General features: G+C 39.1%; 2 protein-coding genes across 2 annotated transcripts in view; one reads left to right on the top strand and one right to left on the bottom strand.

The window, feature by feature from the left end:
* The window catches only part of dedd (death effector domain containing), a 10,516-nt gene extending 7,408 nt beyond the window's left edge, over positions 1–3,108 (bottom strand). Inside the window, exons 1-2 of the mRNA XM_006804308.2 lie at positions 2,812–3,108; positions 1–200 (exon numbers count right to left, since the gene is read on the bottom strand). The exon at positions 1–200 is cut by the window's left edge and continues 432 nt beyond it. Coding sequence (XP_006804371.2) covers positions 1–133 — 133 coding nt within the window. The 5' untranslated portion in view covers positions 134–200; positions 2,812–3,108. The remainder of the gene's footprint in view (positions 201–2,811) is intronic.
* Positions 3,109–5,188: 2,080 nt separating this feature from the next.
* The window catches only part of ccdc22 (CCC complex scaffolding subunit CCDC22), a 30,710-nt gene continuing 25,023 nt past the window's right edge, over positions 5,189–10,875 (top strand). The window contains exons 1-2 of the mRNA XM_087833838.1: positions 5,189–5,650; positions 5,888–6,065. Coding sequence (XP_087689964.1) covers positions 5,601–5,650; positions 5,888–6,065 — 228 coding nt within the window. The 5' untranslated portion in view covers positions 5,189–5,600. The remainder of the gene's footprint in view (positions 5,651–5,887; positions 6,066–10,875) is intronic.

Below are 10,875 nucleotides of genomic sequence, written 5' to 3'. Positions count from 1 at the left end.
CAGCATTTGCACTGCTCTGACTCGACTCCAGCTGATTCGGGTGAATGTGAGGTCGGATCTGCTGAGCATTGGAGTTCTGAGCAAGCTGGGGAGGTATAAGAGCATTAGGGAGTTGAGGTTGTTGTGATGTCATCTCAGGGGCCAATGGTGACGAGGGATGCAAGAATCCCTGCAACTCCTCCTTCCAATCAATTGATGAACTACAAATAAGGAAAGGAACAAAGACATAAATTTTCAAGCACTTCTGACAAAGCTTACTATTAGTGAACATAAACATGAATAACCAAACATTAACATGATACAAACAAACAAATAGGATCACTCACATCTTACTTTTGAGAAGGCATTTAATAATTACAGTCATGGGTGGAAATTAAAATTTATCAGCCACTCAAGCATTTAACCTGCCACTATCTTGCTTTTTTGTGTGTAAAAAAAAAAAAAAAAAGAAGCCTGGTGCTTCGGGGACCACGGCGTTGCTTTTTTATAACCATTCCCTTGTTTCCAGGTTTCAAAAAATGGCGGTTTTAATTTTCACGAACGAGACCGAGTGACGCTACTGACCAGCCAATCGGTGGCACGCAGTATGACGACGTTACATGTTAGTATCTGCTCGAATCGCATAACGGCATTTAGATAAGACTAGCAGGTTTGTCCACTGTTCAAATTTCCACACCACTTAACCTGCATTTGGGCAATGACTGGTGCTAATAACAGTACAATGAACTACGTTATTTAGAGAAACAGAACAGGGCAAGTAAGTGTTTATTAACTCTGAATAAGATCAATGTTGCACATAAAAGGTGGGTTTTTCTGAAAATATGAGTAATTTGCTTTATGTTGTATAAATGTGAATTACTTTTAGCTTTTTACTAAGTCGTTCTATTTTGTAAAAGCAGTTTGTGTCATGTACAACAATAATTCCCTCAAATGCTCACTCCTGAGCACCTTGCCTCTCTTTCACTCTCAATATCAGCAGTGAGTAAATCTATCATAAAAGAAACTTAAAAATGGAGAAACTGAGTGCCTCAAGTAAAGTAATGAACACTCCCAAGCACAACACAGTCAACACAAACTGAACATAAGGACAAGAAAATGAAAACTGATGCGTGCCCAAGCCCGTAATTATAGTGAGATTTTTTTCCAAATGAAGAGACTGATCAGTCTTTTCCAGCCTTACTGATGTCTCAACCCACTGAAGGCCCTTTTCCACAGGACGCGGTACACGCAGTGCTGCGCTCTGAAACCTAGTTATTTCTAACGCTTGCGCCGGGCAATAACATTTCCCACTGTGCCAAGCAAAGCGCAGCGCAATCGTGCAAGTACTTGTGCATACCGCAGTCAAAATTCAGACCAATTGAACTTTCACCACTGCATGCTGCAAAGTACCTTCACACCTACAGCTACGCTAAGTTCAACTACACAAGGAAGGAAAACAAACTCTTTGTGTTTCTGAGTTCAGTAAATGTTTTGACTCCAGAGTCTTTAAGTCATTCCTATCAATGGCTCTGGGGATAGAAGCATTCTTCTTTATGAATGACCAATGCATTTTTTTAATTAAACATTTGAACATATTACAACACAAACTCGCATAGAGGATTTTGGGTCCTACGCTCTAGCTAGCTGTCAGCACAGCACATGCCATGGCCTATGTGAAAGGGCCTTTAATGTACACACATTAATGACAACACTTTTTAATACTATGGACTCTGTACAGCAGCCGCCTCATACCGCTACCTGGGCTGCAGCAGATATCTTGCGCTTAAACTGTATAATGCATTTAATCTACATTTATTTCCTCTCCTAATATTTTACACTACAGTTCATTCTTCATTTACAAAATATGTGCTTTGCTAACCCTTGTGATTGGGCATATTCTGAAAACATCAACTCTTTGTGGGTGCGGACAAGATAATAAGGTTTAACTTTTATACTTTTACAAAAAGTTGAATTATTTAGATGCCAGATGTTGGGTTGTTTGTTCTTCCCTTTCTTTATTAGAGGTTTCATAAATTTTTAATGTCACAGACGCCTTCATTTACATCTGATGTTCACTTTTCCTCACTTATACAATCAAGCAATCCACTAGGTGAGATAATGTGAGATGAGAATTTCTAAACCAAAACAAGGAAAAGGGTTTCTGACAGAGTATATCATACCCTAGAAATACCTAAAATACATGCACTGTTTCATGTCCACTTTAATGACAATTACATTCCATACTGCATTCTGGAAACATTCAGACTGAATGCAAGTAAAATGTCAATATAAATGCCCGTTTCATCACCGTCCCAATGCCTGCGAAAACAACAAGCATTATAAATCACTAGTAAAATACGAAAATGTCTGCTTATGTTGTGGCGACTGTAATTCAAAGTCTTGTGTAGCATTTATATAAATTCACGAGCCCAACTCACTTGAATAGTTTCTAAAATAAAATAAACAAGAACCACTTCCATCTGTGCAGCAAACCACAAAACAGATTAACAGCTAGCCACGTACCAAACGGAAGTTAGCTAAAAAGCTAACTACATTTAAATAGATTTAAAGAAACTGCAGTTTGTTTGTTTTTCGTATGATTGCCACATCCCTGTTATTGTTCTCTAGCTTAATAACCACTAATATGTAAAGATTACGCAATACAATGCTACACCGATCTTTATGAATTACGTTATTTGTTGTGACTCCTCATCGATTTAGTCATGATTTCATGTAAGCTGTAACGTCACCTACCTACAGTAATAAGATCAGTAAAAAAAATTACAACGAAACAAAAGATATACATAATTATCAAAGGTACATTTATGTTACCTTTAATGTGTCCTGATGAGTCCGAAGCTATCAAACTTCAGTAGGCAGCTAACGGTAAGTTAGCTTCTCGGGATGTAATAGCAACGCTTCTTTGAAGGTAGAAACCAAGTTTAGCTACGTTTAATGTTTTGGTCAACTGCACGATATTTGTTAAAGACATAGGTTTCCACCCTATTAACATGCGGCACTGCTGCTTTCTGGGTGAGTTTTAGATACGAGTTCGTTTAATGGTTTTGGTCTTCAGCCTGACACCGTGGGAAAATAAGGAAACAATTTTCAGTCTTCAGCTAAAATGAAAGAACTTCCAGTTCAATGATCAGTTCAGTTCCGGTGTTCGGGGTACTCAAATTAGCCACTCGCTTTGTGAAAACCCCTTGGTAGTACACAGACGCGCTTGTATCTGTAGTTCAATATAATATTATCTATGAGTTTTTGTGCAACCTCATGTTGTCATGACTGGATAGCTTATTAAGATGTAACATGGACGGTCTGTGTCATTGCTTAACCTTATTCTTATACGGATTCTCCTGTGATATTTGGTGATACTAGTTCATATCACCAAATCTGCTTCTGTCAAGATATATATATATGCTGAAATAACAGCAGGCAGTATTTTGTTCTTTATTAGAGAACAAAATATCTATTCTCTAATAAAGTTGGGATTCTAAGTGACATTTACTGTTTGTCGTGTGAGGGTTACTAAATGAGATCAGATTTCTTACCTGAGATGTCAGGTAACGTTGCCGACATGTGACCAAAAGTAATTTTTCATGTTCTTCGATACTGGAATATTTGTGTCGCTAGTTTAGTAAATTAGGATAAAACTAGAGATGGGAAGCTCCAAGCAGACATTTCGACATCCCGAAGTGCAGATGTTTCGAAACACTGCTCCAAAACGTGGTTCACAACACCCAGATCACATGACCACGACAAACCCAGGTTTTGGTACTCCAGTTTCGACTGGTGGCGTACCATACCCAGTCTTTTGGACTGAGGCTTGTAATTATTGACTTCATGTTTTTGATACTACCGCTTCAATTATATGCGCGTGTAAAAGAAAATAATACCCTCTCTGTCATTATTATTTTTGCTGTGGATTGTGAAGACTAGACTATCCAATCTCTTAAACACTGGAATCTAAAGGATAATGAAATAAACATTATATATATCTATAAATAATATATAAATAGCTTATTTTAATGATTACTGGAGAGAAAGCGAGAGACAGAGGCTGGTGGGTGAGCTCCATTCACTCATATCAGCAGAGAGAGAGAGAGAGAGAGAGAGAGAGCGGCACACTAGGCTGTAAAATCATTAAAAGATCTCAATAACAACAACACACCTGCTTTAAGGAGAACATTTAGTTTTGTCTGCTTTCAACAGAAAATGTCATTTGCAGCATTAAGTGACTTCATCCTCACTACAATCCGTTATTTACATATGCGCCGCCATAAAGAATATGTTTATACTATAAAAAGAGACGCCAATAAAACGTATTCATTAATTACAGGCGATCTATTTCTTAACAATTTTCATGACAGATGTGTGTTTTTTTTCTTTTTCTTATGCAGGTTCACTACGACCAAAACTCTTGACTCCCAGTAAAACATCACACCAGTGTCACAAGATAAAGTTCAGAAAAGTTTCTGCATAGTTCAGAGGCTGCTCAGCAGAGGATGAAGATGTGCGTGAAATGGACTGTTACTATATACACTGATTTATTGTGAGCAGCACAAATATTAACAGATGGAGAAATTTGCTGAAGCACATCGATCACTATAGTCACAGATCTGTCTTTAACAGTCTCATTATTTTTTTCCCCTTGTTTGTATGAAAACATCTGCTGATCACAATTACTGACAGTCTGATATAATAAGTAGCTTTGTTTGAAATTGTGCAGGGCATGTCTGCGGGGATGGGGTTGGGTTTCGAAGCCTCAATACAGTTTCGACACAACTGCTTTGTTTCAGCGTGTCACAAAGCCTTGCTTTGCCCATCACTAGATAAAACCCAGTAATCAATTTTAGAAATTTACTCTTGAGCCGTGCGCCATTATTTAGAAAATATTCCACCACCGCCGCGCTGTGAATCTTGGGATGGTTTGGGCCACGAAGGAAAAAGGAGGCCGCATTTCTGGGCTACACATCGAGGCTTGTGAATGCGCCCTTCGAAGGCTGCAGCCCCTGAATTGGCACAAGGCTATGTATGATATATATTTTTTAAATAAAGTTGAAGGAAAAAAAACGTTATCATAGTCATGAGACTATCTTTATGGTGCATTCTGGGAACTGTATTTTGGCGAGTTTTCATTTCTCTTTCATTCTCGCTGACAGTAAGTCTAGAATAAAACTCAACCTCCCAGAAACACCGCGTTCACACATTATTCGATTGGCTTGCTACTTCGTTACCACACTGTAGGAGACACAGAAGTGTCAGATTTATTTAGTTTGATAGAGAAATCCCCGGTCAGGTTCAGTTTGCAGGGAATGAAGAAAACTAATTACAAAAGAAGCTGTTTTGTAGCGAATGGTCTCCAACGCAGCGGATAATTACAATGCGTTTTGCCGATATAAGGAGTGGCAGTCGTGCTAAGTAACTGGTTTCTATTTTCAAGCTAGCAGAAGATGGAATGTACCTTAACTCTGTTTTATGCATGGAAATGATGCTAATACTTTAGCTTTAACCAATACCAGCGAAGTCGATGCTCATAATTCGCCTCACTGTCACCGGATGCTTTGCTGTTATCCAGTTGGTTAGCTAGTTTAGCTTCTTTCAGAGAAGCTCCGGCCATGGAGGAAGTTGATAAAATTCTGATTCACGCCCTAAAACAGGTTGGGACGTAAGTATCAACAACAGGGTTTCATAAATGCCAAGCGGTGCACTGTGATCTTAAAAGTAAGCGTAAGTTACCGAGCTGACATGTTTACAGGCTAATGGGAAGTTTTCCGCTCAGTCCTGTGTTGAACCAGCCCCAGTCATATGATCATGCTGTACGTGGGTTATTGGAAGCTTGTGTGGATACGACCAGCTTTGTAGCAGCTAAGAGTTGATTTTTTTTTGTCTTCGTGTCCCGCAGGGAAGTGCCTGAAGAAATTAATAGCGTGAAACAGTTCAGTAGTGAGCTGATAGTAGAGGCGGTGGTCAGATGTATTCGGGTGATCGATCCTGGTCTGAGCAGCACGCTGGCCACCTCCCTTCCTCCGGGTATGTCTGCCCGCTTCAGAGTGGGCATGAGCCTGGCACAGGCCTGTCAGGTAAGATATCTGAATGGAACTGTTGTCCCCTGTTATCACTGGCTGAATCCAGTCAGACAATTGGCAGTGTTCAGACACAAACTCTGTAAGCAGTTGTCTACTTAAAGAGTTTGTGCACAACTAGTTCTTCGCAACAGGAATCATTAACTGGTAGAGAAAGTACAATTAGGAACATCACCTACATGTTGTTTTTCTTTTCACCATGGAAAGAAGAATGTGTAAAAAGCTGACAACTTAGTTTTTTCCAAAACAGTTCAATGTAAACAAAACGCAGTGATAGACCCTGATGGTTTTAATGCCATAACTTATCTGCTGTTTGTATGAGAATTAAAAAGTCTGATAGCTATGGGTTCCAATGATTTTCTGTGTCTCTTTGTTTTACAACAGAGAAAGAGTCATCTTCTAGTAGTGATGTTTTTTTTGTTCTGTAGAGATGCTGTGAGTGAGTGAGGGATTGATCAAAGTTATTCAAGATGACTTCTAACATCGTTAGTGTGCATCTTTCCACCACTTCCCCCAGTGTGTCCAGTCTGGCTCCAATTACAGAGCTAGTTTATTTTTAGGATGGAAGATGTTATCAGAACGAGAACGTGATCAGCTCTAAGCTGTGAGCGCAGTGCCAAAACGTTGGTTCTGTCCTAAAACTCTTTGCTCATTTCTCATGCTGAGAGTTTAGAGGTGAGCCCCACTTACTGCAATTTAATACCACAGTTTTCATGAAACACCGCAGAAATGAACTGAAATGAGCTTTTTCTTGGCACTGTGCACACACTGAGCGGCTTCTCTCTGCTGAATCTGTAACAACAAAATGTGGCACAATAAGTGATCTGACGGTAAATACAGTTTTGGGTTCTTCTTTATATTGTACAATCCAGCTGTTCCACATAGATGTCAGGTTTGTAGGGACAATCTCCTCCTTTAGATAAATCTTGCACCAAACCTGAATCCTAATCCTCTGAACCCTGTGCTCAGTGCAGAATGATTTCTATCAGAAGCATATTGATTTTCCTTTATCTGAGCTGACGCACTGTTTTCAGAGAAAAACATTTGTGTGAAGTCTGAGCTTACACTGAATTATTTTGGTTAGCAGGCCTGCAGCGGCTCCGTCACGCTCCCTCTGGATTTTTCACGCTGCTCCTGGGAGAATGTTGGTTTTTACTGAAGTGAACTGGCTGCATCTTTGTATGTAAACTGCAGCACATTGTTTGTAGATCACCCTGCAAATTTTGGCCCACTTTGTCTCATAGGATATAGAATGAATCCTAAGGACTGCAGTACTTCAAGGGACAGTACTGATGAACACTGATAATGCTTGAGCACACTTACATCAGTTAATATAAGTAGTAATATAACTATAGCTTTTTTTTGCCCCCCCCCCCACTTCCCCTTTTCCCCCCACACCCCCACTTCCTCTTTCCCCCCTCCCCTATCCCCCTCATGGTCATGTGCGTGTGCACGTGCGCGAGAACGGACTTTTTGCACGTGCATGTGGGTTCAGGGGTCATATGAGTTTACATGTGTTTAATAGCGTTTTATTTAATAAAACCATTATGTTTTAATTAAACTATTTTTAAAGGATTGCATAGGTCTCAGAGCTCTGTTATTTAGACATAGATGATTTAATTTAACTAGTTTAGGGGTATTTTAACTAGCTAGGAGCATTTTGCTTTTTCTTTAGTGCTATTTAGGAGCAAATAGTTTCAAACAGAGTGCCGCAAATAACAGGTTTCCCTTTAGAAATAAACAGTGATACTTCTAAAAACCGTGTATTCCCACACAGCATTTAATTTAGCTAGTTTAGGAAGATTTCACTTTTCTAATAGTTTCACAGGCTAATAGTTTTTAAACAGAATACCACAAACAACATGTATCCCTTTAGGAATAAACTGTGATAGTGCATATTCACACCTAGTCACACTAGCACTGTATCAACCCCAATTTTCCTTTAATGCAACTAGCCCTATAATTATCTACTAGTCACAAATACACTGCAACAGTAAGACTTGTTGATTACACATAGATGATTTAACTACTTTAGGAGCATTTTACTTTTTTCTTTAGTGCTCCGAAAAGACACAGAGGCCAATAGTTTTTAAATAGAGTACCACAAACAACAGGTATTCCTTTAGAAATAAACTTTTCTTGTGATACTTCTAAAAGCACATATTCACACCTAGCCACACTCTGTAACAGTTAGACAGAGTGGGTTGCAGTTAGGCCCCCAACAGTCAGCAAAAGAAGTCATGAAACAATAAAAGAGGCTCCCTTATCAAGAGGATCCTAGCACACATCCCAACTGTAGTTCCATAGTTTCCACATTTTTTAATTACAAACAGTTCCATTATCTTATCTTATCATGTCAGAGGTCAACTGAAACCATGTCCAACTGAACCTCCAAAGGTTTTTCACATTTTCTTACACCTTTATCTCTACAGGCAGACAATTACACCTCCTACTGACTAACCGAACCACCATAGTTTTTCCACCTTTCTCTTTACAACCTGCTCTTTATATCTGCATCTCAGAGCCCAACTGAAACCAAGTCCACCTATATAAAAACACCCCATCAGACACACAGTATTTTCCTCAGCACTTCACAACTGCCACAAGGTATATCGTTTTAACTTTTTTATTTTTTCACCTGAATGTGCGTTGGAGCCGACTTTGCTACCCGCACAGAGCGTTTCTGACAGTCGGGCGCTGCTTATACAATAGAGAAAAGCAACAATACAGCGTGTTTCTCTGCTCCAAGAAATCCGAGGGCCTTTCACAAGGTAAGCATGTCTGTTATACCCAGAGCATAAATGTCTGTCTGTATGTCAGTGCTGATTATTCAAACCCTGTTTAAAATGTGACACATTTGTTGTCCGAAAACAATTACTCTAAATTTGCAAAGTTACTGATTTAAAAAAATATATATTTTCAAACTTTTAGTTGCATGACAAACATATGATAGCTTAATTCACAATGGTATAAAAGAGGCCCAAGCACCAAAGCACTCTAATGCAAACCTCTAAGCTGTATGTTGATAAGTACATGAAGCGTACCTCTACCTCTACAGCTGAAAACAGTGTGTATCTGCACTCTGAGGGTCTGCTGAATTGTTTTTTAATACGCCACTTTTTGACGAACTGCAGATGATGAAATCCTCTTTATTGTAGAAACTGTCCCTAAGCTATTGTTGCTTCCCTAGCTACTTCCTTACTATGTCAGTTAACTTTTTGAAAAGGATCTTTTGAGCCAACCATCCCTTTAACGTTAACTAGTGATGACTTCATGAACTTCTTCACAAATAAAATTTTTATCATTAGAGAAAAAATTACCAATAATCATCCCACAGATGTAATATTATCTACAGCTACTTGTAGTTCCATTGATGTTAAGTTAGACTCTTTTTTTCCAATCGATCTTTCTGAGTTAACGTCAATAATTACTTCCTCCAAACCATCAACGTGTCTTTTAGACCCCATTCCTACAAAACTGCTCAAAGAAGTTCTGCCATTGATTAATTCTTCGATCTTATATATGATCAACCTATCTCTAATAATCGGCTATGTACCACAGGCCTTCAAGGTGGCTGCAGTTAAACCTTTACTCAAAAAGCCATCTCTAGACCCAGCAGTCTTAGCTAATTATAGGCCAATCTCCAACCTTCCTTTCATATCAAAAATCCTTGAAAGAGTAGTTGTCAAACAGCTAACAGATCATCTGCAGAGGAATGGTTTATTTGAAGAGTTTCAGTCAGGTTTCAGAGTTCATCACAGCACAGAAACAGCTTTAGTGAAGGTTACAAATGATCTTCTTATGGCCTCTGACAGTGGACTCATCTCTGTGCTTGTCCTTCTTGACCTTAGTGCAGCATTCGATACTGTTGACCATAATATTCTATTAGAGCGATTAGAACATGCTGTAGGTATTACAGGTATTGCACTGCAGTGGTTTGTATCATATCTATCTAATAGACTCCAATTTGTGCATGTAAATGGAGAGTCCTCTTCACACACTGAGGTTAATTATGGAGTTCCACAGGGTTCAGTGCTAGGACCAATTCTGTTTACATTATACATGCTTCCCCTAGGCAGCATCATTAGAAGACATAGCATACATTTTCACTGCTATGCAGATGACACCCAGCTCTATCTGTCCATAAAGCCAGATAACACACACCAATTAGTTAAACTGCAGGAATGTCTTAAAGACATAAAGACTTGGATGGCCACTAACTTTCTGCTTCTTAACTCAGATAAAACTGAGGTCATTGTACTCGGCGCTGAAAAGCTTAGAAATTTGGTATCTAACCAGATTCTTACTCTGGATGGCATTACCTTGGCCTCCAGTAACACTGTGAGGAACCTTGGAGTCATTTTTGACCAGGATATGTCCTTCAACGCACATATTAAACAAATATGTAAGACTGCGTTCTTCCATTTGCGCAACATCTCTAAAATTAGAAATATCCTGTCTCAGAGTGACGCTGAAAAACTAGTTCATGCATTTATTACTTCCAGGCTGGACTACTGCAATTCATTATTATCAGGATGTCCAAAAAACTCACTGAAAAGCCTTCAGTTAATCCAAAATGCTGCAGCAAGAGTACTGACAGGGACTAGAAAGAGAGAGCATATTTCTCCTGTTTTGGCTTCCCTTCATTGGCTTCCTGTTAAATCCAGAATTGAATTCAAAATCCTGCTCCTCACATACAAGGTCTTAAATAATCAGGCCCCATCTTATCTTAATGACCTTGTAGTACCATATCACCCTATTAGAGCACTTCGCTCTCGCTCTGCAGGCCTACTTGTTGTTCCTAGAG

The sequence above is a fragment of the Neolamprologus brichardi genome, chromosome 20 (assembly GCF_056152115.1).
Source record: "Neolamprologus brichardi isolate AB-2024 chromosome 20, ASM5615211v1, whole genome shotgun sequence".
NCBI classification, from domain to species: domain Eukaryota; kingdom Metazoa; phylum Chordata; class Actinopteri; order Cichliformes; family Cichlidae; genus Neolamprologus; species Neolamprologus brichardi.
This window is presented reverse-complemented; position numbering and strand designations above follow the sequence as displayed.